General features: G+C 43.4%; 1 protein-coding gene across 3 annotated transcripts in view; it reads left to right on the forward strand.

Annotated features, from left to right (window-relative positions):
• Positions 1 to 2,074: 2,074 nt before the first annotated feature.
• Positions 2,075 to 27,614, forward strand: part of LOC147126739 (copine-8) — a 45,673-nt gene continuing 20,133 nt past the window's right edge. For all 3 annotated transcript variants that reach the window (XR_015084601.1, XR_015084602.1, XM_086021713.1), the window contains exons 1-9: positions 2,075 to 2,490; positions 14,534 to 14,574; positions 15,217 to 15,263; positions 16,226 to 16,329; positions 18,981 to 19,020; positions 21,213 to 21,289; positions 26,206 to 26,269; positions 26,378 to 26,481; positions 26,747 to 26,851. Coding sequence is in view for 1 of the 3 variants with exons in the window: in XM_086021713.1 (XP_085877839.1) it covers positions 2,393 to 2,490; positions 14,534 to 14,574; positions 15,217 to 15,263; positions 16,226 to 16,329; positions 18,981 to 19,020; positions 21,213 to 21,289; positions 26,206 to 26,269; positions 26,378 to 26,481; positions 26,747 to 26,851 (680 nt within the window). In the remaining 2 variants the exon portion in view is untranslated. The remainder of the gene's footprint in view (positions 2,491 to 14,533; positions 14,575 to 15,216; positions 15,264 to 16,225; positions 16,330 to 18,980; positions 19,021 to 21,212; positions 21,290 to 26,205; positions 26,270 to 26,377; positions 26,482 to 26,746; positions 26,852 to 27,614) is intronic.

The raw sequence follows: 27,614 nt of genomic DNA on the forward strand, positions 1-27,614 counted from the left end.
GAATAATACATGCAGCTATTATTTATTAGTTATTTCCGTGGATTTCTCTTTTTTTTTTTCAAGCGCCTTGTAGAGTCTCCGGCAAGCTGGTCCTCAATTCAATTGCAAAGCAATTTCAAGAGGAATGGTCGTTTGTGTTTCATGTTATTCTTTAAAGTGTCTCAACTTTGGTCTTGTAATCGATACAACACCCCTTGATATTTTCATCGTAGGGTTGAAGTAATCTAAAACCTATATATATATATATATATATATTTTTTTTTTGTTGTTGTTGTCTTTTAAATTAAAGCGAGGCCCTAGTGACCTTCGGTGCACTTCATTGTTAATTACATTCCATTGTGGTGTATTTATAACAGCAGAGTGTCAGGTTATTTCTCGAACACTTCACCACAAATGAGTTTTTGTCAAGTAAATGTGTGCTTCCAGTTAACTCTCTGCATCTTGGGTCCATTTGAACTGTAATTGGAAGCAGAGGCATACATTGTTCAGTACATCTTAATGGAAAAGCACTTTTCCCGTGTAAAAAGAACGAAACCGGTGCATTCTTCAAATGTTCAAGCGCATTACAAGTAAATGTGGCCCCGTGGCAAATCACAAGATGAATGGAATTCCAACTCTGGTCGTGTGTGATAATTGTGCAATTTATTCCGAACTAATGGCTTCATGTATTATGCATGTCAGTGGAAGCAACTGCCGAATTATGATTTAGTGGTCACTGGCATTGTTGTAGGAGAGTTAAAAAGTTGTTTTCCATTGTCTACGTTTATGTTTACATGCCTCTTATTTTGTTCTGTGAATGTGACAGGTCTATTAAGTAAGAAGTAATGACTTTTGTTTTAATTGGTGCGACGCGAGCGCTTCCTTCATTAAACTCTTCAGGAAACAAATACATCTTCATAATATCACACTCCCCCTTGTCCTGTCGCATTCATCACACTGTCATTTTATCCTATGCCAGCAGGAGGGTATTTTATTTTCACTTCATTAAATCAGATGCACAGCAAAAGTAAACAACGGAGGGTAAGAGTGGGTAATTGGTGTCTTGAAATAAACAAACAGTAATACTCCTAATATTGGACTTTTGTAGGTCTCAAGTCCATAAGCCCAATTAGCAATTTACAAAACAACTACTTACTCAGTGCGTGTTCGTTTTATCTTTCAAGAAGGTATCCAATATAAATAAAGGCTCACACAAGTCGATTGAATTTACTCGTCAGTTTTCTTTACCATCTCCTAGGTTCAGGAATCATACAATGATCAGATCTGGGCAGCTTTTCCATCCTCGCGAATGCTCTCACCCGAGATGGGCGAGGGCAGAAAAGGGGCGCGGTCTAACATGCAGCCCTCACATTTATACTGTCGACAAAATCTAAACATAATGCGGGTTGGTCTCCTCCCTGGCTGGCCCTGCCTATGGGGCTGATCTTCACCAGCTGGTCCCATGCTCAGATCAGGGCATGCTGACTTTGAACTGATTATGCGATGTGTAATTCCCAATTTGGTTTTTGGTTAACCTGTTGGCTAATATGATGCCATTTTTATAGATTCAGATCCTTCACTAATATAGTCCTGATAGTAAATTAGCATGGCAAGACAAGTGTGCGCTTGCCTTGATGCACTGCTTTTATTGGGATGAATTGATTCATAGTAATAGAAAATGTTATGCTGTTGTTACTAATTAAATATGACTATTTATAGGAACAGTTTTGCACATTCATTCTTATAATTAGAGTTATTTTCTTAAGAGTACATGCGAGCTGTTAGCTGCTATGCTAAAGATGCTCAAGAATTATTTTGTATTTAAATATCTAGTAATTCACTAGTTACTACAGCGTATTTGAAATTTTATTGGAGGATCCACCAATTCTGGAATGACCCAAATACGAGTATGAAAGAAAAAAAACCACGTAAAATTCTTTGAATATAAGTCAATTAAAGAAGAGCAAAAGTATGGAATTAACTGAGTGTGTTTTCTTGGCCGCGTGACGACGTATGCTTCCGCCGCTGCGTCGAGTAGTTCCTTGCTTGTCATCTAGAAATGTCATGTAAGACAACGTCTCTAGCTCGGACGCACCCACGACACTCATGATTCGTCACAATTTTTTTTTAATTTAAAAAACAAAACAAAAAAAAAAAAAACGTATGTGACGGAGAGAGTAGAAGTAGTGAAGGAAGTGCCAGAGAGAGGGGTGCGGAGTGACATCACAACTCCCCAGCCAGTGGTGTCTTCCACCCGCGGCACTTTGGTTTCACTTCACGGCGGGGACGGCTCACATTCTACCGCGTTGCTATTCGCCGCTGTCCGCTAAGGGCAGGAAAACGGGCAGGGGACCACCACACAACAACAAAGTGCGTAAACCCTTTTTCTTGCCCTCCTCAATTTTTGGACAGGATGAACAACAGTTTCTTGAGCATGGCGTCAATAGGCGACTTCGACCCGCTCAACGTCTCAATTCCTGCCACCAAAGTTGAAATCACGGTGTCCTGCAGGTAGGAGAGTCCTTTTCATTTTAATCTAACATTTTCGCTTCTAACTGCCTTGCTCCTTTTGTCAGCTTTACGCCAATAGCGTCAGACGCTTGCTGTCTGCAACCTCGCTCCCTTAATCTGTTTCTAAAAGTTTATTACGTTTTGTCACAAGCTGCGTAATCAAGTTGTGACTCGCTAACAACTCCGCCGTGACGTCATATACAAACGACCCCGTGAGATACCCAACATATGTCATTTATTTGTTGCCGTTTACAGGCTGTCTTTGCTGAATTTGGCAAATACAGCATGTGTTTGGCAGAATGAACGCGGGCTTGTTGCTTGACATGTAATGTAATGTCTTTTTTGTCCACGGGTGGGGATTTCCCCCTTGGTGAGGGGCCACAGGGTTAATGGGACACACTGTTTGACGCCCAGAGATGCTTTGAAGGGTGTCAACGTTGGGAAGAACAAAACAGAATATGCATGAAATGTCACGAATTAATTGGTCAGTTTAATGTCTTCCAAGTTTTTCTATTTGATTATTAAGTGTACCTTATAGTTAATGCGTATTGTTCTCCCTGTCACTATTAGACTTAACATGAACAGGAGTTTTGGGGCTGATCTGTGAGTTTAGAAAAAAAAAAAATCAGATCACCTATCCAATCACGATATGGATCAGTAGGTCTTTTTAAATACTGGCATGTTCAATCCACAACCTCATGGTTTCACTTTCAATGCACTGCATTGTTGCCATGCCCTAAATTCCAAACCAGCGGTGGAAATTTCTGCTCGATAGACTATCCACACAACCATTCACACACTTTCAAAGCAGTGGACTGTTTGTCGTCCACCCCGAACACACGCATTTGTGGAATGTGAAAAGACAACATTTTGACATTCAAACATTCTTCATACTTCTCACAGAGAAGTTGTGGCATGGTTAATTTGGCAGCAAGGTGGATTTAGTGGTTAGATTGTCTGGAGGTCCGGAATTGAATCTCTTTGCTTGCTCTACCAGTTTACGTAGGTTTTCGCCCAGTACTTTTCCAGCGTCCTCTTCCTGCTTGGTTAATTGACAACTTGAACGTGTCCGATAGCGGTTCATGGTTGTCTGTGGCTCATTTCTGACCCTAATGAGAAAAAGTATGGATAGCCATTGCTGCATATTTTTGTACACTTGGGCCGCGGAAAGATCATGTTATGTTCCAACAGAGTATATGAATGTGTTTTGGCAGAGTTTGCTCATGTCTGAGTCACCTGGCTCCTCAGCCCTTCGGAAGGGCGGGGGTGGTGGGGGGGGGGACGTTTGTTTTGGTGGCCATCCACCCACCTCCAACCTGAGGCAGCGCTGAAATGCCTCCGCTCTACAATGCTGTGTCCTTTTTCGACACACCAGTCAGTGTACAATGTCTCCATGGTTACGCAGGTTTGGTAGTTACTGTGTGCGAGGTGACAAAATCGAGGGAATGCGAAATCTTGATTGGTACAGGGACAGAGATATTCATAAAATGGGGCTAATAATGTGGCACAAATCATATCTGTATTTGACAGTGTAATTAGTGCAAAAATGTGCCACATGGGACTTTCCAATGAGAATCAAGTTCCAAGAAATGCTGCGCTCAAAAGCGTGATAGTTTTTTTTTTTTTGGGCAACATGAATCATCTCTTGACTTCCATTCATTGATTTGATATTCAGAATTAATGGACTGAATGACTGGCCAAGTGTGGAGAGAGCGAGGCCGCTGCGGAAATATTGGCCACTCTAACTGAAGCATATATCGATCATGTTTCTGATTCTTTTGGGATGTGAAGTAAGAGCCAGCAGTGAGCTGGCAATTATGCTGATCGATACCCGAGAAGTGGCACCAGCTCAAATCAGCTGACCGTAAACTGCGCGTAACACGCGGACATAGGATGTTCCCACCAAGTGGGCCGCTTGAATTCACTTTGCCACGTTATTGTTTGGAAGGAAAATCGGATTGATATTGTGACATCATAGCAGCGGAATCTGCAAATGAATTTAAGTACGAAAAGGAAGATGACTTGATATTACTGGTGGACAATAAATATTTTGTGTTCTCTCTTTGCATTCATTTAATCCACTAATTCAGTTTCCCAAAAAGTTTGTTTCGCTAACCCTTAAAGGGGAAGTCACCACCCAAAATTTCTTCCATGCAGGCCCACTAGTCAAAACACGGCATTCTAATTAATATTCCGTTTGTGGAATATGAGCTAAGCAGTCAAATCCACACGTTTTTGTCCATCTCAGGAGGCGGCCATTTTGTTACTTGCTGTCGACAGTTGCTCAGATAACAACCAATCATGGCTCACCTGTTTTCCGAAGCTGAGCCATGATTGGTTCTCGTCTTTGCTCATTTTTCTAGAGCCTATCATTGCTCGTTAGATCGCGTTATAACGCCCCCATTAGCTGCCGGTGCACTTTCAATAACCGTAAAAAACTAAACACGTACTACACACATTCATACGAACACAACTAACGCCCGAGCGCTCAAGCTCACGGCTAGCCAGTCAACAACCAGCCGCTAACCCGAGCGCACAACAGCCATCTCGTCTCTGACATTTGCTGACGCCCACGTCACTCGCCAGGCCAGGCTGACCTGAGATTTGATCTGAAAATGCGATGGCTTCTGATATACTGTAGTATCAGAGGTCAAGTTTCCTGCCAACGTCACGCGGTGGGCAATCATCTTCATTTTTTTTCGAGCCCCAACCGTTTGCAACCGGCCCGATGATTGACGGCTGGAGGAACTGGAAACTAAATGGTGGAAATAGGGAATGATAAGAAACTGGCACCCGCCTCTGCTCAGAACTTGTAGCTGCTGTAGAAGGGCAGCGTACAGAAGCCATTCTTCACTCACAAAGTGAAGATTAAATTACTCCGAGGCGGGGTTATTGTCTGCTTTATGGTGCCGAGGGAATCTGTTGTGGGGAACGGCCTCAAGTACAAACATTCCATCACGTTCATCGATTGGGCCTGCACACACAAAAGCGGGGCTTCTCATAAATTCAATTCAATCCAATGTTCATTTTAAAGCTTCCATCTGCGTATTCTTTAAAAAAAAAAAAAAGTTAGATTTGCCCGTTGTCCTTATCGGATATGAAAATAAATAGAATAACATTATACATTTAGGAAGACTTTATTTTTTTTTCCTCATCACGTAGAGGTTTAAATATGTAAAACCAGTGGCTGCTGTCATGTAACATCTTATAAAAAGAGATATATAGGACATTCTTTGATTCGCTTCTCGACAGTTTTCTTTTTTCTTTCACACCGCCGAGGAAATGTTTTTCTGTCAGCCTCCCCTCTTCTGCCGCATCTCTCTCTGACTTTCGTGCCACGGGCTTAGCACTGTCAGCAAACTTTGTCGCTGTTGACAATAATAACACGCAGGTTCTCAGATATTCTCTCTGGTGCAGAGAAAAAGAAGGAGTTTAAAAAAGCCAGCGAGCAAGCCTGCTGCTTCCCCCGTCACTGTTCTTGTTTGCATTGCAAAGATCCATATTTTGAGATTTATGAGTTTGAGGGTCGGGCTTGACATTTTATCATGTTAGCCATCCGATCCGCTTTCAAAATCCTTCTTTAGTTCTCCGAAATATGCTTTTGAATGTCAACAGAGGGCTTATTTGAACACATTTGTTATCGTCGCGAAGGCTGAGACACGCGGCGAGTGTATATCCTAATGGATTGTCTGCGGGAGCGTGCCAGTGCCATTCACACGGCCACAATTTAGCCGGCGTCGTCACGTCTTGGGTTTACAGAAGATTTTGCTGCGGACTGACAATTTCAACTCTGGCCGAGATCATTAAAAACTTGCTAACAGAGAGCTGGCTGAATAGAAGCAGACAAGGGGAAGACACGGCGGGTTATTGGGCTGCAGCCAAGGAAAGGATGAAAAGTAGGTTGGACAAATGTAGATCACGGAAGGCCAGATTTTTTTGATCAAAGTGGACACTGGCCTGAAGTGAAGCCAAACGATTCCCAATAGGTCCTCGCCAGGCCCGCATGCTAGCCTTTTTGTTTAGTCACAACTGAAGATATTTTACCATCATGCCGCTTTGTTTGTGGCAATAATTTTGCACCCAGGTTTCTTGTGTGACCTGGCATAGGATTAACCCTTGTTGACCCATTTAAGTGGAATCGACAAAGGGAATGGTTGAATAACCATCGCCATAGCCTGGTCTTGGGTTAAACAATAGCTTGGGATCAAATTCCCCTTTAATGCGGCCCCGGTGGACTTGGTACCATTGATTTTAGTGGCTCCCTTGCCAAACAACTACTGTTACGCAGTACTCGGAACTACGTCGTTTCGACTTTACACCATTACGATAGAAACCTAGCTGGATACCATCAAAACGTCGGAAAAAGGCGAGATGCTGACGAACATCGGATATTTATTTCGAGATTTAGTGGTTATTAACTCATTCACTGCCATTGACGGATTGACTTGTCTTTTCACAGCCCAGCCGTTCAATCCCAGGAATTAATTTTTTTCAAACATTCGGGTAAAAGTGGGTCTGAAAATGTCTGGCAGGGAATGAGTTAATGCGTACGGAACTCGTTCGTAGCCCGAGGACCGCCTGTAGAGTCTTTTAATAACTTGACCCAATAGGGCAGTATGCACGGATTTACATCATATGAGAGTAAACCCGACATTTTGAGCCGCTATCTGTTATCCATTAAAGGTGGCTCACACCCACTCCAATCCATAGGACGGCATTGCATTGACCTTCCGAGCCCTACAAGAGCTCCACTAATGGTCGTCTTTTTGAAAACAATACTGGAAAGCATCACTGGGAGGCCACCTTGGCGTCGCCCGCTGAGCGCCGCTAGCTCAACGCACAAAAGGATGCGTGCGAGTTGTGGGCGACGACGGCGTGGCCGAATTTTTCGCGTCTGTTTACGTGCGGTTCTTCGCAGCGGGGAGCTCGCTTGGTTTTGATTGGGAATTGGGAACACAAAGGCAGCAGCAATCAGTCAGACAAAGCTACAGCACATCGAAGAAACCTTTCAAGGCGGCCATAAATTGATCTCTTGAATTGGCGCATTGGCCGAGTGTGACTCGCACTCCCGCCTATGTTTGATTCTGTGTGTTCATGTGAGTTTATGTGCGTCTCGCAGGCCCAGGTAGTGTTGTGTAATCAGGTTTTGCCTTTCAGTCTCAAGGCTGTAAAGATTTGTGCGCTGTGAGGAAATTACAATCGACCCCTTTCCTTCTGTTGCTCTTTTCGTTTGACTGGTTTGCCACGCAAGTCACAAGGTGTGTGTGTGCTCGTATGGGTTGAATTGTAACATGCGCTGGCCATGTTTCAGTAATATCTGATGAAAAGTCAATAGTGTTTAGTCAGTTAACGACTCTAAGTAAAGCAGATAAGTAAACTGCCAAATCTGATATCGTTGATAGTAGGGCTGTCAAAATTAAAGCATTAACTGTGGAGATGAATTTAGATGTCATAACGCACTCAAAAAAATTAACTCAGTTAACTCAGTTTTATTTGCTGACCTCACTGTGCAGCCAAACTTCACTGTCGCAAAGACGGACTTTTACGTAGTTTTTCTTTAAAAAAGTTGCTTGACGGCTAACTGGAGAAATCCAAAATAAATTGCACACTTTGCACAGCCAAATTCAAATGCCATATTAGTTGTACATTTATGGTCGTTCAACTGTTGTATTTTACAGGAAAATAATCATATTTAAGTTTCCAAAGAAAGCTATTAGAACAGTCTTTTAATCGAAATATACTTTTATTTTCCTCCACATTAATTCCAATATTTTACTCAAGTATCGGTTCCGAGCTTCATAAAAAAATTGTAGTTGAAAAATTGGATTAATCGCGATCAATTATGTAAAATTTTGCAATTAATTAGTTAAAAAATTGTAATCGCTTAATAGCACTAGTTTATAGTAATACAGATTTAATTTATTGCTTGTGTTGTTAAAAACTATAGTGAAAGGGAACCTCAAAAAAATAATCATGCAATAAACCGCCATCGCAAATTGTTCATGAGTAAGGCAATTTTTATGAGTAAAAAGTACAATAGTTACACTAAACAGAGAAATACATTTCCAAACCAAAACTAAGGATTAGGATTGTTTGGAGCATTAAAACTGCATAAATGTGCCATCTGTCTGTCTCATATGCTATCTTTGATCATCTGTAACATAGCACATATTGATTGATGGATAACGACGAGCATTGATAAATCATTTGTACTGAGAATGTGTACCGCAGTCCGTTGAGACAGCAAAAATAGAAATTGTAATTCCGCCATTAACTCATTCACTGCCATTGACGGATTTCCTTTTACAGCCATTCAGTCCCATGAATTTATTTATATTTTTTTCAAATATTAGGGTCAAAGAGGGTCTGAAAACGTCTGGCAGTGAATGGGTTAAAATTCTTTCCACAAGGGAAAAAAAACCAAAAACGCCTTGAAGCGTACACACAAACGTCCCCCGTTCGAAAGCACTGGCACACTCGCATTCTGTCAGTCACACCGTTGATGACATTTCAGCGCCCATAAGCAGCAGGTCACACTGTGGTGCTGTGACATTTCATTCTCATGGATGTAGATTAGCTCCCATGAGATCGATAGACATTGCACAAAATCGGAATTATATTTCATGACGGAAAATCAGCTAGACAGCCGGTTTCTTTTTTTTTTTTTTTTTTTTTTGCTCACAAAAGATGCAGCAGCTGTCGGATCGACAGCCCGACACTAATTCTGACCATTCGACAATAAGATGCCCCCTTGTTTACAGTGAGAAGTAGCAAAAGCAAGAGAAATCAGGCTAATGAAGTCATCTCCCCTGTCATCTAACACAGAAACTGTCTGAATTCCTCCGGGGATGCTGTCTAACTCTCTCTCATGAGGAACCACCCCTGGCCTCAGTCTGCACAGTCAAGCATGTCGTCTCTCTCCTTCTCCGTCTTTCATGGAGAAACAGACATTTGGGGCCCTGTTAATAATAACGTCACGCCCCCCCCCCCCCCAAAAAAAACAAAACAAAAAGGCTTTTGCCCTGCAGTCTTTTCAAGAGACCAAACAATTGCGGAAAGGCACATTTGAGCTTAGTCACGCTCAGATATGCCACACATACAAAACGCGTGCGCAAACCGACGGCAGAAAAAAAAAAAAAAAAAAAAAGATCAGCAGGTCATTACCATCATTTTTGTCTTATTTCGAATGCGTCCCCAAATGGGAAGCAGCTGACACCATTTGGCCCGTGACACATGCTGATGGAGGCCAGTCGGACTAACCCGCGCCGAGAGCGGCGCGACAAAGGCAATTAAGGTGAAATGCCACCGGCGCAGATGTGCGGCGTACATGACGGACGTGTAGTTTGTCGCACACGTGAGCGCCGTTGTTTGTGCGTCGGCATGCCCGTGCGCGCCGAGATGTTCTCTTGGCTCTCCCAACCCTTGTCAGGAAGAATTAGGGCAGCCCTCTTGGAGAAGCGGAGAGAAAATACAAGCTGCTGATGTGTGTGTGTGTGGCCAGTGAGTTGCTCATCAAACAGGAGAGATCAATGAAAAATGCAAGGCGAAAGCAGCGGTGGAGGGTAAATTGGCGCGGGGAAAAAAAAAAAAAAGGACAGGTACTTGTGGCTGTGTGCTCGGCGACCTGTTGAGAACATCGGAGCATGCCCAGTTGGGTTCCCCTCTCGTACTGCGTCGCCAAGAATATTCCCGCTCCGTTGCTATGCGCAACTACTCACCTAATGTTGGCGGTGGTGCTGTGCAGCCAGCCCATATTGTAATCTAATGCACAGCACTTCAACTGCGAATCGAACATGCGTCGTGATCAGAGTGTCCGTCTTCAACTATTTTTAAGTCAAGAGACGCATGGAGGCGTCTTGGTCTTTTCCTTTGGGAGGAAAGAAATTAAATACAGGACAAAGGTCCCGTGCAGCATATTAGCACCTCTCTTAGGAGCATTGGCATTTGGAGTTTGCATTTGCTCTTAGCTGTTAATTGTGCAGTTAATAGACCAGATAAAGCAAACGGATCTCACTTATTGATGAGAAATATGCCATTATCACGTCCCCTCATCTGATGTGATGAAAGTGCGCCCTCTGATAAATAACTCGCAAAGTTATGCCTTGCCATTCAGAAATGTTTGTACTGTATATGGAAAAAGGAAACACGAAACTGTGAGCCAGACCCGTACACAATAGCTAGACATCCTGTCAACGCTGAATTTCTAAAGGGCGGTGTATCCATATTGAAACACACACACACACACAAAAATGCAAGCATTTATTATATACTATTGAACAGGTCGTTAGGACTGAATGGAACACTCCCTAAATTGTTCGGGTCCTAGTTGAAGGAAAGGAGTTATGTGACCACTGGAATTTTAAATCTAATCGAATGGACATGGCATATGGGGTTCCCCAAGGGTCAATTCTTGGACCCCTTTCGGTCAGCCAGTATTTGCTGCCACAATTATAGCAGGCAGTGTCCCCAAATGACTACAGCTCAATTGAGCTGTTAAATAAAGAACTGGATGAAAAACATTTTAACATTGAGAGAGAGAGAGAAGGCATTTATCGGTCATTTCACCTAATTTGTCTGTGAATGAAGCCTGATTTATAACGAGAAAAGTCGTTTTTGAGTACTGTGTTATAGAAGAAAATGGAGTACTTTGCAGTCACAGGCACAAGGTGAGCACGAGTGTTGAACTGGATAAGCACTAGACCGTGTCTAGTTTGCACCGGGCGCGCGGTCTCCATATTGAATGTGTGTAGGTGTTTTTTTGGTTCAGTCTCCCCAGACCCGACTTTTTCAGGTCGCGTTCAAATTGACGACCGACAGAAGGAACTAGGGACAGAGTGGCAGTGACTGTGGAGGAGGTATGAAGAAATGGAAATAGAGAGAAGAAGTGGGGAGAAAAAAAAACAAACCCTACGGCTTTGAGAAAATCCCTTTTTCACCATGAAGTGACATCAGAGCAGGAGATGGGAGGAGGCAGTAAAAAGAGCAAAAGATGGCAGAGAGGGCACAAAATACCAAAACGGGAGAAATGTGTGGTGTCTAATTTGAAAGGGAATTACCTGACTGCTATTTATAGCCGGTGCTATTTTATCGATGCATTCATTTGAATTGGATATTAATCCGAAAATGGGAGCAGTTCTTCAGGTAAAAAATACCTCAACACGTGCGGAAAAAACATAAAGCGACTATACGGTCAAGGCGCCTCTGTAGGCTGTCATTAAGTTGCTATGGTAACTGTCCAGCTGTTATCTTGTGGCTGTGCAAAGAGGTGTGAAACACGAAACCAGAAATTCGACTCAGAGTGAGGATATTTTACCCCGGGAAAAAATTAACTTGTTGACTGACGAGGCTTTTCGCGTATGCATAATAGCGAGCAAATGAATAAACGTCATCTGCATATGTTGTTGGTCTAAGATAAGTGATATTTGTTTTTTGCCAAGTTCATGTCCAATTAATCATCAAAGGGCGTCGTGCTGCACTTCATGCGTAGTCTTGCTCTTTATTTGGCGACTGTATAAGCGAGTGCCTGAAAAGGGCAATGGCATGTATTCATGCAGAATATTTTAACATTTGACATTTGAACATGATTGTAAAGCGGGCTGCTGTTTGTTGACTTGGAAAAAAAAAATGTGATAAATAGACTGCTTTAAAACAACGTTTCAATCCAAAAATCCCACTTTATTACCAATCGTTTTTTTTTTTTCATAGTAAGCATTATATCTGTTGTATATTCCAACACTAACACATTACCGGTGTAAAATGGCAGCATGTTTCAGGCCCCAAAAAAAACCCAAAAACAACAATCCTAAAACTGTTTGAGTTGGGCACCTTTTATCTCTGCAGACCTGTCTGAATCGGATGGCAGCTTTTAGTTTTCCGCCCCCTGCCTTGGGATAAAAAAAAAAAAAAAAAACAGAAGGATGGAGAGAGAAAACCAGAGTGAGAGAGAGCCATGAATCATTCACGTTATCCTCTGAGGTGGAAATCCTGAAAACGGGTCTTACACACGCACACGCACTGACAGGGGGAGCCCAGGAGCCCATTTGGAGTGCCACCGTGCCTGATGCACTTTGAGCAGCAGCCACTCGTACAACGTGGAGCCTTAAATATGCTCAGCAGGGGAGAATGTGTATTTTATCTCGTCCCTAATCTTTGCCCCTGACTTGGCATGGGAAACTGATGCCAAATTGTTCACGGATTTGCTGAGTTTACCAGCTTTCATTCATGCCATGATTGATGCTGAGCAGCTGTTGGACTATAAAGCTATGCTTACACCTCACCAGGGTATGGGTTGAATTTGATCTGGCGTGGATTTTATGCAGCTATCAAAAATTTGTAGAATTGAGTATTCTACCAACTGGCCCATCGATCGCTGGAGTAATCAGATGAAAATTGATTTTGGTTTGTGATTTTGGTGTGGAAAAAAATGTATTTGCCAATATATCGCGATTTTCCGCCGCCAAATAGAATACATTTTTCACCTTCTAATATCGATTTAATGATGGCAGTGTAAATGTGCAAAAACACAAATAATAAATAGGATGTTTTGAAGCAAATAGTTTTGACTCAATTTGTCCTCTGATCTGTATCTTCTGATTAACATATACAGCAACTTAATTTCTCACCTCTACATGTAATTTTGATATTACCTGGGTAGAACATCACAATATCGTGATATCGCAATATCGTGATCGTAACGTATCTTGACCCAAGTATCGTGATCCTTGCCAATACTCACCCCTACTGTCAAGGTTTATGGTTTGCGTTTTGGAGTGAGGGAGGCAAGAACAGGGAGCACATGTTATTTATTTAAAAAAAAAAAAAAGCAAACAAGGCACTTTTGAATCATGAAAAATACTTAACTCATTCACTGCCAGACACTTGCAGACCCTCTTTCGCCCTAATGTTTGGAAAAATTTGAAAAAAATATAAAAAGGTCCCTGGGATTGAATGGCTGGAATGTGAAAAGACAAATGAATACGTCAATGGCAGTTGAACAGAAAGTCAACACCCCCATGTTTTTTTTGTTGTTTTTTTTAACAATATGTTCTATGCGCATCCACTAGTCTAAACACAATATTCTGATTGGTGTTGTGTTTGTGGAATACCAGTTGAGTAGTCAAATCTACCCGTTTTTGTCCGTTTCAAGGGGCGGCCATTTTACCACTTGCCGTCTAGGCGTCTACTGAAAATGACATCACAGTTGTCGACAGAAGTGACAAAATGGCCGCCCGCTGAGATGGCTAAAAACGGGTGGATTTTGCTGCTTAACTCAGTTGGAAACAAAAACCGAACCAGGAAGTCAAGACATGAAAAAAGGGACATGGTAACAATTGCTTTCAACGCACAGTCTCACACTATAGTCATCGATAGCATTTGGACCCCGTTACGCCTCTGATATAGTCTTGGCGGGAAAAAAAAGCTTCGATGGCTTGTGTGAAAGGGGCTTTTGTCGAGGATCCTTGACCGATACAACCCAGCGGGGCTCTGAAATAGCCGTCTCCGTTAGATATAGATATCAGTTCTCATCAAAGCCTGTTCGGCGCTGCACTGATTTAACCTCATTGACAATGGAGCGACCCCACTCTGCTGCATGCTTGAGGTCTGCTCACCCCCCCCCACCCTCTCCAGCAAATGAAGTACCATCATTCATCTTTCCATTCTCAAATTAGAAATAATAATTTCAGCTCATATGCCACATTCATGCCAGTCCGGTTAATTTTACCGAGCCGTCTCTCTCTTTCCACTTTCTTGCTCATGTCCTTTGAGCGAGTGCGTCCATCAGGGATCGTTGATTGCAAATCCCCTTTTGTCCGCTTACCTCACCAGCAAGTGCAAACAAACGAATATATTTGCCAATAGCCCGGCTCCCAAAGTCTTTTTACACCTCGGATTGGAGTTGCACATCGGGGCGCTGGCGCTGTAAATAGTGAATTATGGTAACGGCGCGTGGTGAGCAGAATGCATAAATAGTCCGCGTGTTAAAATTCACTCACTGTCACTCGCCAGCCGTAACTGACTCATGCCTCTCTTTTCATCCCCGCAGAAACCTGCTGGACAGAGACACGTTCTCCAAATCGGACCCAAGTAAGACCACGTGCTTTTTGTTTGGTCAAGGTGGAAGCAAGGGGGGGGGGAGGCAACCGAGCGGGGGGATGGAATGCATAAAAGATGGCGCAATCACGACAAAGCGTGTCGGCACAAACGGCAGCGGCATGGGACACGGGTGACAAGGCGATGACGCTGACAGTGATGCGCACGGGGGGACAAGGGTGACGGTGATTAACATAATGGTGGCGAGTGGGAGGAACATACGTGAAGCAGCGGCCTTCTGGGGAAAAGAGCAACTTGAAATTGTTCCTCTCTTCCGATTTGTCCATCTCAATTACATTTCTGTTTTTTTTTTTTTTTTTTTTTTTCACAAGTATGTTAATACAGGCGTACGCACTTATCTGAAATGACATCAAAGAGTGAGGGCTATTATTTTAGCTTTTAGATAATTACTTCCAGGAAATTGCCTAATGCCCTGAAACGATGTTGTTCCCCGTTTTAAGAGGAGAATCGTGTGCAGGTGTGATTGCGGCGCTGTGTATAAACGAACACGGTTAGGCTTTGATGTTTCCGTAGCGATGGTGCAGGAATCATATTCTTGCGGATGTGTCGCTCGTCAACACGCATTGAATCTCTGATAACGATGATGCTCATGTCATGTGTTCCGTTTTTTTTCAGTCTGCGTCCTCTACACACAAGGCATGGGCAACAAGGAATGGCGAGAGGTGGGTGTTTATCTTTGCAATTTTTAAAAAATCAAATAGAATCTAAAATCGTGAACTGAAAATCAAAAATCGAATCGAATCGGGCTTGAGTGAATCGTTACTTCCCTTGTTTTGTCCTAAATCAGCCAAATTTGCCGATTTGTCTCTGTTGTGAAAGTAAATAAATACTAAATGACAAAGTAATAAAACACAGTGAAATGTTCTGCCTGTAATTTGAAAAATACATTTTATTTTTTACATATATTCTTTAGGATCGGCTGAGTAATCGGTTATCGTAATTTTACTCTGGCAAATATCGGAATCGGCCTCAATTGGGCCCTACGTTTTAATTTCCATGGCATTTAGAAGCATACTTTATGTTTTGGGGGGTCCCACCGGTTACGGTGTTATTTATCGGGGTTGGACCTTCCGTTTTGGGAGCTGTCAGTGTCTGTTCGGGCGTTCCAAAACAAGCTGCTCCTACTCTGCGTGCTAAATTCTCAACTGTTGATGTGATAAGACAGAGCAACAGGCCCTTTTAGCAACCGTTTTTTTTTTTTTTTCCCTCACAATATGTGAGACACGTCTGTGAACATGTGGCTAACTGCGCCACAATAAGTATTCAAACTCCTAAATGGAAATGAGGGGGTGAATCTCCCCGCGCAATCATTTGCGGTTATTCATCGCTCCGAGTAGTCCCCATCGCCTGCTCGCATTGTTAATAGGCTACGCTAAATGCCAAAGCGGAGCCCGCCTGACCCTCATTGACATGATCTGTCAGCTGCTCCGCATTGATTACTTTAACGCTTGGTATAATAGTCTCACCAGCCACTTTCCCTCCCGAGTAGGAACTCTGCAAATTATGCACATGAGTCACTGCCGCGCTCATTAATGGCCTGTTAAAACACTTATCTCGGTATGTTATTTCTAGCTAGATTTGAGGTCCAGTATTTCCACGTGCCCCCGTTTCCTTTGCTTTTCAGTTTGGGAGAACCGAGGTGATCGACAACACGCTCAATCCCGATTTTGTGCGGAAATTCATTTTGGACTACTTCTTTGAAGAGCGGCAGAACCTTCGATTTGACTTGTGAGTAAGCACAATTTTCTGTCGCGTGATGATCCCAATGCGTTCGGTTGCCACTTAAATCAAGTCTCAAGGCTTCCGCAGCCGGAGTTGAGTTATTTCCCCAGGTATCGGTTCAACAAGAAGATTGATTTTCTTTCAGCAGACGCCATCATCGCCTTGCACTTGTCTTGTTTATCCCGTGTCCTCGGGCTTTCGCTATCGCCGACGTTCCGCGTCTGCATCAGTCTGCCGGCGCGTACGAATAGAGGCAAAGCTCCATGGCGACGTCTTTACCTTTTCACGTGCGCTTCTTTGCATGAGTCATATGTTGCTCGCCGTGTGACCGTTGGACTTTTGGGAAAGTGAATTCAGCAAACTTTGACCGCAGGTGTCCCCACCCCCTCCGTCTCTGATTACAGTCCTCATTGAATTAAGTGCGCGTTTCACCGGGTTTATTTTATTAGACGCAGACTAATTAGATTCTAATCTATGAGCCAAGGAGACGTGCAGATAAACCCGCTGGGATTTGTGAGTTATACTTTGCTCAGAGTTGATTAAAAGTCTGCCTGGCAGGTTTTTGCCTGCTCAATAAGAGCGCTGAAAATATAATCTCACCGGTCAAGGTAATAACTATTTTCTGTAGCAAATGACCGATGTTCGTAGCTTCCATCTTTTCGATGGCCAGGATCGATCCGATAGCACTCCGATGTGCTTTCGGCGGCCCGCCTCGCCTGCCCGTCACCCACAACCCGGCATTACCTGTAATGACAGCGGAGAGGAGCAGTTGGGAACACATCTCAAGGTTCAGGTTCTATTGATTGCAGCAATCATCTTCCCTTCTCGCTTTGGTCCAATTCAGCTAGCAACATGTAACGGAATTAAAGCAGCGTGGGCATGTGTCCCGGGGGCTTGTCTCCTTTTTGCGCAGGCCCATGTTTGTGTACATACTGTACATCCATTCGTCCGCTAACCTCGGGTGTCACACTTGGCTGCTCGAAGGCCTCGTGGGAAGACCGTTTTGAATGTGCATGTGTGTTAAGTATTCCCACGCACCCGTGTGTCATGTTTCTGGCTATATGCACAGTGTAACACGGGTAACCATAACGACCAGGTCCTAAGTATGCTGGCTGTGATGTAAAAGTAGACAGGGGATCATAACCTCAAACATACATCTTTCAGATTGGTTTTTTTTTTTTTTGTTTTTTAAAAAGATGAAAACGACTCATTTGTGTATGTATTTTTGTCAGCCCTAACATACACTTAACAGTAGCAGTGATTTTTGTTGCATCTAATTAGATTTGATGTGTAAAACTGAGTCAAGGCAAGAGCAAAATCCGGCACACTACCAAACACAGAAAAGGCAAAATGTATACACAGCGTACATACAAATGTTCTCACTCAGTGTAAAATCTGGGCCTGTTTAGTTGAATGTGAAACTTCAGTTCTCTTTTATGAATGGCAACATTTGGATACGCAGGTTAATTGGAACATTTGCCATGTACCGGAATAAATTGGAAATGTTTAATTGTTCTGCTCGCCACGATACTTTGTTGGCATCAGGCATGGGCCGATGACCAATTTGGCATTTTAACATGGTTTTAAAAAGTCAACGTTTCAATAACTCCTAATACTGGCTTTCACCAGGCTTCTTGCCGATTTGAGTAACCGAGCCGCCTCAATTAACTTTTGTTTTTCGCCTTCTTGGCGAGCAGAGAGGGTAAGGGTGAGCAGTTACACACGGAGGAGGAGGAGGGTGGGAGGGAGGGAGGGAGCAAGACGAAAGATACGGATACCTTTTCACTCCGATTAGTGTTTATTGTCCAAAAAAAATGGCGCCGGCAGGTACTAGTTAGCCCCAAGGACAACACGAGGAGCCCATGGGTCTGTTCTAAAAATAGATCGGCACATACTTATTTGGCATAGCTTTTTGGACCAATTTGGATCATTTAAAGGCTTGCTGTGTGTGGGCACTGTGGTTGGGAATTACTGACTTACACAGCATGACTTTAACGACAAAAAATTAAGTGCCGTAGTGAAGCATCCAAGCCACGCTTAGTATCCCAAATCATGATACTCTTCCCCTTGAACGTTCTTGTAAATGGACCCTCATTTCGCCCCCCTTCAAAATATTACCCAACAAATGGCAATCCACTTCTAGTGATGGCCGACCCGGAGCTGTGAAGTGCTCACCGATTGGCGAGCGAATGGCCTGCTTGATTGTCTCCAATCGTTTCGAGTAGTCTGCACTTTTCCGAGCTATTTCCGAGCAAATTTTCTCTTGGCAGGTATTGTGCGAGGACGCGCGCTGGCGGAGTTGGCGAGCACGGGGGCGTGAATAACATTCGAATGATCGTTCGGTCAGCCATAGCAGATGTTGACGCAGCTCCAAACCCTATTGCGCAAAATCTAGCTGCCGTCGCAATCGTACGTGTGACATCCAATTAGTCCGTTTAGTGTCAGTTTAGCGGATGGGGGGGTGCGGTGGGGTTGCCTGTGACGCCGCGAAGTGCATCCCCGCCGCTTCTGGTGCGATTGCTGGTGACAAGCTGCCTGGCCCAGTTATCCATCCGCAATCCCCCCGTTGTGTTCCCAGCTGAGCGCTTGTCACCCCCCCCCCCCCTCCCCATCACATTGTCATTCTGTGAATCACTCACGCTCTCCCCTCTGCATAGGTACGACGTCGACTCCAAGAGTGCCAACCTGTCCAAACACGTGAGTACCCCAACTTGTCCTGGCCGTTTCGACCGCTGCGCCTCTGTTTCGGATTGTGTGTGTGCGCGTGTGTGTTTTTTGTGAAGAGCCGCTCTGGCTAATAACTCCCATTAGTAGTAAATTCAGCCACACAACAGTAATCTGGTCATTACACTGAGTGTGTTTATCACGTACTCTAGGAAAATACTCTTTGCACAGCTTTTGGTTGATTTTTAGGCTATTGAATAAACAAAAGCACGAGGAAAGGAGATATTAGCGGAACAATATGTTTGCCTGTGTTGGGATGATGAATGTTAAAGAGCTCGGTGTAATTTAGGCCCACTGTGCACACAGCCGAAACGAACTCCACTGTTGCGGCCATATAAATAAATAAATAAATAAATTCATACATATTTAAAAAAAAGACTTATTTTATCCCTTTTTTCTTTGCGTTGTGGCCGTCTGCTTCCTCCTTGACCATCGCACCATGATTTTGTGGTTCAATTAAAAAAAATAATAATAATAATAATAACGCCACATGATATAATGCATTTAAAGGAATCTTTTTACAATGAATAATTATTTCCTGGGCACATCAATGCTCCATCGTCAGAAGTTTGAAGTGAAATAGTTGGCCGGTCAACCCGGAATATTTGAAACACATTTCCTGCTTTTTACCTGCTGATTGTATTGTTGGTAGAGGAGTGCTGTGTGTATGGGGCATAATTACTAAATATTACACAATTGTCATCAACACTAACACCTTCCATCATTTCAAAAAATATAACTCCAGTGCGATCCTAATACTTTATCCCCATTTATGACATTTTATTATTATTATGTGGGAAATGACTATTCTGGCCCCGCTCTCTCTCCTTTCCTCTGCACTGCACGGCAACTGCAGTTAAACCTAATTTTAAGTGATAGATTGTTGTAATACTTCTCATAACACGGGCGTAATGATAGAAAATCAAATTCCAAGCCATCATTTTCCTTCCCACTGTGGCTGTCTGCCACATTTATAACCGTTGGGTCTCTTTCCTCCATCAATGCCTTTCTATTTCTCCTTTTACCATTCCCCTCCTACAATGTGTCTCCCCACTCGCCGCCACATCATCTCGAAATCAATAATCCCGTACGAGACGAGCCGGGTTACGACGGCTCGGGGGAAGGCGTCGGCGTCCTTTCCATGCAGCCTCCTTAGATGATGCAGGTCTCCAAGGGGGTTGCGGGGCGGGGGAGGGGGGGGGGGTGGGGCGTGGTTTTCGAAGCCGCGGAGCCAATCCATTAGAAGTGTTTTAACATGAAAGGTGTAAGCTGCGGGCACACCTGGGAGCCGGGTGAGAACGACTGTGAAGATATGGAGTGAAACGGAGAGCCCGTCAGTTGCGAGATACAAATAACGTCGACGATTCAACCGATAGCACGGATGCAGCCAAGCCTTTTTCACGGTATTTAATGTATTGACGGTCTCGGCGTTTAATTGGCGCAGTCGTCAGTAAATGTTAAACGGCAGTCGCGCGCACTCCCACACTCCGCTTCAAACCGTCACTTTGAACTGTTTTTTTCGGCTGCACCCACGCAACTTCATGATCTTAGTCACCATCGTTGTTTTTAGGCGGCGCTCGTGCGGTTTAACGCCCAATTGATCTTGTAGTTACACACGGACACATTTTCTCCGCATTAAACCGCGTCATAAAACCGGCAGCTCACATCGTGGCTGCTCATAAAAAAAAATAAATAAAAAAAAGACGCAAAAAGGATCAATCGTGTCAGTGCGTCTCTGGTGTGCCGTCAGAAACGCTGGCTGATCTTGACAAATGTCAGGTGGAGATGCCAAGTAGCCCCCCCCTTCCAATTTCATTTACGCTGACACGTGCGACATAAGTCTGTTTTCTGTGTTTGGGCTACATGGCCTCCTCCTGCTTTTGTGTCTCTTCCAATGCAAAGTCTCATTACGAGCGCTGTGAAAATGGAATTTAATTTAGCAGGAGAGTGGCAGGGGAGCCGAGTGGGGCAGCTGTGAGGGCTAGTGGGAGGAAGACTCAATCTTCTCGCCAATATTATCTCCCAACAGGGAATGTAAAGGGGCCACTGAAACGGTTTGGCGCTGTCTGGCGGTAACCCGTTTTCATTTCTTTCATGCTTTTCAGCTCTGAATACTGAGTAAATTCTTTTTTTAAATTGCTTCTCCTCTGCCATTAACTCCGCAGGACTTTCTGGGCCAGGCCTACTGTACACTGGGCGAGGCAGTCGGGTCTTTGGGCAGCCGCTTGGAAAAGCCTCTCGGGTGAGTGGACCTCAGTCGCGCAAATGTGCCAATACTTCAATAACAGTCTAACTAATACTGATTAATGGTGCCGAGTGCATAATCCATTACTGTCAGGCCACAAAGGCTGCAGTTGATCTTTAATCCATGCATTCAAATCATTATCGGCAACGTATCAGGAATGAATTACTGATAATGAAAATTTAACTGGCTAGTTTATCCAATTGCTGTAATACTGTATATTCACCTATAGAGGGTGTGTCTGAAACATATCACTGCACCCCCTTTTTGGGGGGGGGGGGGATGAGATGTGCAATTATTTATACAGAATCTCATCAACCTCATTGACCCATCCATGAAAAAAGGGGAAAGTGTGAAATGAATTGCAAAACAACCATTTGTGATAGATCGTCGTTTTTTGCCCTAGAGGGCCTTCAGAGATTTATCGAGAATTAACACCATGCCCTGGCAGAATAGTGTCTGTGTGGTTGTTGGAGTTACTCAATCATTTTTTTTTTTTTCAAGGGCGCATTCCCTGACTTGCCAGAGGGTGTTTGCTGTTATCGTGCACGTGCATTAAAAAAAAAAAGCCATAAAATGCGCCAGTAATATGTATGTAAATATCTCATATTTGCAACCGTTGCTTTTGCTAGGTTGGGAAAACAAAGACCATCAGCTTATTATGTATTTTAATTAACTTTGAAGGATTAAACATAACAACAAAAAAAGAAACAGCGGAGCAAACAAAATTAAATGCGCTTCTCTATTAAAAGCCATTGCGGTTTCTTAAAAACATCAATCCCCTGCAATGCCCCATGTATGATAATGAAAATTGCATTTTTGCTTTGCTGTAATTTGCCTAATGATGACATCATTGTATATGTTTATTCATTATTTTCATCAGCTTTCCGATTTAATTGCGACTTGTGTTCCTTCCCTCCCAGTTGATGATTTTTACATTTAAAGTGCAGTATTTCTGCAAATATTACGATGATAATATTATCATATTCGTTAATTGCAAAATGTCGAATAAAACAACGGCTGATTAAGCACAGTTGAGATGATTGACACTTGTAGAATTAGATGACTCAAATCGCACAGGTGGCTTAGAGACTAGATGTCAATGTCTATTAATTATTCTGCATGTATTTTCCGCGCGTGTGTGTGTGTGTGTTTCATGCACACACCTGCTCTACACGTCAGGGGCATCTTCAACAATTTTAATGAGGGCTAATTATGGCTAATTTCATTGTTCAATCAATCTCCAGCGGGATCCGGGGTGTGTGCGTGCACTTTGAGGCCACCGCAGAACCACTTTTGGCAGGTGTCAAGCAATTCACAGTCAAAAGTCGTACTCGTTATTTGCAGTTCAATGCTTGGTTATTGCTGGTGAGGCGAAGACGTATGTGTCGGTGGAGGGCCTTGAACGCGAAGCTAATAGATACCCCGAGGGCTCCTTTTTGACTCCTCACGTCTGATAAGCTCCAATGTGTCACCCTGACTCATTGTTTGGTGAAATTTGCATGAGAGCACTCGTGCTTTTGTGAGTGCCTCTCGAGACACTGGCCTGGAAATTTGCATTTTCATCACCAATAACATTCCCGCTCGGTATAATGTGCTTATGCTTGCTCTCTTTTGGTGTTTCATTGAGGCGGTGGTATTGTTTTCTCACCTCAGTCCTGCCTCCTTTTCCTCCCCTCAACTGGTGGCCATCGGCCAACCGCTCAAATCAATTTATTTTTCTTTTATCCCCCTCACAAGAACCGTTGACAGTTCGTTTAACACAGGGGTGTCAACCTCACTATTGTCCCTCGAAGGGCCGTTACGATTGTGAACCCATACAAATGTATGGTTGCCTTATATTATCACATACACACAACAAATCGATGGATAACTAGTTTTGGAGTCAGAAGCCAATAAATAGTTTGTTCAACTCTATTTCAATGCATTTTAAAAGAGGGGTTAGTAAAAAAATGTTTGCAATATCTGATATGTAGTGTTACAAGTGAAGACAATTTGAAAGAAACATGTCAAGTCAACCCATGATTTGCCTTCGCGGGGCCACATAAAAATGTCTACGTATTTTTTTTAAATATAGTAACGTCAGGTCGTCGCGTTCTATTATTTCACTAAATGGCACACAATGCGCCTTTAAAGTTTATGAGCAGCTACCGAAATTGGTATTGGTATTTGAAATGTCACTTTTGCGTGGTAAGCACAGTTCCGATGCGGCCACTTGGTAATGCTGACGATAACTTGTGTCCCCTTCCATCATTTAAGATGCCCGACTTTGGCCGAGGGAGCTAAGCGAACCAGCACATACGCTCCATGCAAACAAAGCGTGTGATTGTAAGCCTCTGTATGGGAGGGTCAGATTCTGTACCGTTAGAAATAATTACGTCGATACTGTACATGTTCCTGTTCACTGAGTACAAGATGGACGTGTACTGTAGTATCGGTTTTCGCGGCGTGTGCTTGTGCGGCCCAAAACATAATTACCTGTCTCAGGCCAGACCCTGATTGCAAATCCTTGTCTCTTGATTAGCGGATTCACCGCTTTTCCCTCCCTCTCACATGCTCACACTCAGAAAGTATTCTTAGGAGTGCTTTTCTGTGTCGCGTAGAAACTAAGAGAAAAGAAGCCACGTCCTCGCATTTTGGCGCACTCGTCTTTTTTGTAGCGAATGCTCAGTAAAACCACTTTCAGGGTTCGTTTATTCCGCCGTATTGCATTTTTTATTTTTTTTTTTAAAGCAATATTTCGGGTGTGTTTTTACAGTATACATATCCTCTGCTATCAACGGTGGCTCATTGATAATCGTGAGGTAGAAGTCAACGTGTTCACGATATTGTGCTCACGTCTCAAAATATTTCATTTTTTTATTTTCAATAACTCGCACGTCATTCAATTCGCCTTGAGCAGCACTAACAAAGTCATCTTGCACTCTGACTCTTGTTTCATAGCTGACTTCGTAGTTTCAAGGCCAGATCCATTTGGGGGCGAAAATCTGAAATATAAAGATAAAATAAAAACACGTGCTTGATAGTTTTACACCTCCCACACACTTTAAACACATTGAAACTTATTCAAACACACTTTATAAAGTATTAGCACCTGCTCTCACTCTCTCGCTTGCAAAATTCTCCAAATAAGAGGCCAAGTCTGCTTGCTTCAAGCTCCTTGTCACTCCTGGTTGAAGTTTACTGTAAAACTGACACATAAAACAAAAGACAGTTAAACATTGTATATTTAGATGCCTCATCATTGTAAACTTTCAACTAACTGCCGCTTCAACACACATTTAATCTCAGACTCGATCGCTGAAAAATTCTGCGACGTCGCAGGGGCGCCTCTCGCGCGGCACATCAGAAGTATTTTCCTTGTGCAACTGCTGGAATGAAAAGACTTGAATTTCATTTCAAGCTGTGGTGTCTGACCCCGATTCCAGGCTGTTTAAACGACTGCCTGAGTCGCTCTCTGTCAGGTGGTTCTCGCAAAGTGGAGCTCATCAGACGTCGGGCCTCTTTTGTCCAATTGCCGGACCTCTTTAAAAGTTAAGTTTGGGCCGTGCTTTTTGGAGGCTTCCGCTGCACGCTTTTTTTTTTTCATATAGGATTTTAGCCTGCGACAAAAACAAAACGGATGATATTTGTTGAAACTGGCAGTGAAAGAAGGCAAGAATCTCTTGATGACATGTCGCTGCGGGCACTCAAAGGTGCGACACTACAAAAAATGTCAAAAATACAGCAATTGTTGACAACAAGCTGCTGTCACTGGTATATGGTTGTCATATCCTGTGCTCTCATCGCAAAATGCCAGGGGGGAATTTGTTTACGCAACTGCAGACGGGGGTTGGGGGACACCTTTAGACTTTTTTTTTTTAATTTGTCAAATGAGGCAGAATTCACATAGCTTTAAAAATGCCGTTTCCCCGTAAGGTAAGATCATCTTTTTCACTGCCATTGACGTATTTATTTGTCTTTTCACACTCCAGCCATTCAATCCCAGGAATTGTTTTTCACATTTTTTTTTTTTTTTCAAACGTTAGGGTAAAAGAGGGTCTGAAAATGTCTGGCAGTGAATGACTTAATATTGCGCAAGGAGCATATATAAAACACGCAGCAACACTCCACTGCTTTGTGTCTGTGGTCTAGACAAAAATAAATAGTAACGCATCAACACCATGCATCCAACGTGTACACGACCATGTTACATAAATAGTTCACGATAGTTCCAGGTGAATAAAAAAACAAGAGCGTTCTATAAAAACGACGTTAACGCTGCCGTACGTGTTGCTTTGTTACTGCTTTCGTCCTAGCAGTGTACTGTTGTGTGCCGCAATGATGAAGTCGAGTTCCCCTTCAAGGCGATGTTTACTCCGAGGAGTGGGGGGGGGGGGGGGGGGGAGTCTTACGCCCACACTCTCACATGCATCACCTCCTTCCACCTTTCCCGGAGCTGCAGCGAAGTGAAACACAATCGCTGCGCAGCATCTGCACTTTTTCCACGTCGTTATTCTCCCTCAGTCTGCCGGACACTGTAGCGCAAAGCACTGAAAGGTTGACACTGAATGTGTGTCCATTCCGAGTAAAATGGTGCATTCACATGTTTTAACTCACTCATGTTTTGGCCTCCGCTTGTAGAGGATCCTTGCATTTAACCTGCGCCCACTTAAAAATTGAGGCGGACCGGCCTATACGGGTACAATTTTTTCCCCCGGGGGAGAAAAAATGAGAATGACGGACGCTCGATTTGTTGTAAAATGCCCAGCTCTGCATATCCGTATATCATTTGTTCCAAAAGAGAGCTCAGTCTCAGTGGATTATGCATGAACAAGGTGAAGTGTTTTCGTAATCAAGTGTGCAATACATTAATGAGCTCCTGTAACTTTCTTTTTTGTTGTTTTTTGTTTTGTTATGTCTGTGTTTGTTTACAGAGGCATATCCGGCAAAAAATGCGGCACTATTATCGTGAAAGCCGAGGAGCTGAACAACTGCAGGGTGACGGCACAGAATGATGATTGAATACGCTTCTCGGTTAATTTACGATGATTGAATTAATTCCCTTGCTGGTAAAGTCATGCCCTGTACTTGTTGTGTGCTCACTAGGAGTCGGTTATGATGCAGTTTTGCGGGAACAAGTTGGACAAGAAGGATTTTTTCGGCAAGTCGGACCCCTTCCTGCTCTTCTACAGGAGCAACGAGGACGGCACGTGAGTAGCTCCTTTCCCGTTCTCCAGTTTTTTTTGGGGGGGCGGCTTTAATCGTTCTGTGCATCCAGAGGAAATTGGTTTCATCGATTTTTTTTTTTTTTTTTTCCGTGCCTTCAGATCAAAAGAAGTCATTTTAAGCAGGTCGGGGGTGATGTTTGCGCACGACGCGTGTAACAATTTGAGTGAGGGGAGCTCGGGTAGCAGATGTTAGCAGAACTTACGTAGCGCCCCACTAATCTTTTATCCCCACTCTCTCTCTCTGCAGGTTCACCATCTGCCACAAAACAGAAGTGGTGAAGAACACACTGAACCCAGTGTGGCAGGCTTTTAAAATCCCTGTTCGGGCTCTTTGCAACGGGGACTATGACAGGTACGCCCGCATTTCCCCAGCTATGAAATGTAGTATAATGTCATGTCAAGAAAAAGCTTGTGTTTTTTTTTCTGACAGCAAAAGCATTTGTTAGGCAATGGAGCGCATAATACGCTGTATATTAACATTAATATGAGCATGCCCGTCGCAAAATCACATTGGTTAATTAGGCAAATGTCAAGTTATAAAATGGCATTATTTATTTGATTCAAGCTGATATCAGATGACATTTTACTCATGAATTTGCTCTTTCTTCTCTGGAGTGTATTTGTGAAGAAAAAAAAAAAAGTCATTCGCAGAGGGACTTCGGTCATGCTTTTTGGGCTCACAGCATTAGGTAAATGAGAGAAACACCCTTTAGGCAAATAAGCACGTAATGTTATTTCAAAGTGGTCAGAGTTTGATTTATTCCACTTATGTCACTAACAAGAACAGCCACACACGGCTGTGTTTTTGTGCATGTCTGGCACGGGGGCTGGACTACGTTTTGGTAATTTCAGAGCGCCATGCAAGCCGGCGCACCGTGAAGCATTTAAAAAAAATGGCGTTTTTTGCGCCGCTGCGGGTGTGACCACAGTCCCCAAAATATCAGTGCACCACCTGCGCCAATACAATGCTCCAGCAGGCGTAACGTTTAGTCTGTTTACGACCACCTGGACTGGAGAGTTGCTGTCCACGGTGCTGATATGGGGAGTGGATTATTTAACATACCTAAAAAGACTGAAGCACAAGTTGCACATCGAAAGAAAGAAAAATAGGTTCC

Source organism: Filicampus tigris, chromosome 22 (assembly GCF_054856515.1).
Source record: "Filicampus tigris isolate MCC_2025a chromosome 22, RoL_Ftig_1.0, whole genome shotgun sequence".
Taxonomy (NCBI): Eukaryota; Metazoa; Chordata; class Actinopteri; order Syngnathiformes; family Syngnathidae; genus Filicampus; species Filicampus tigris.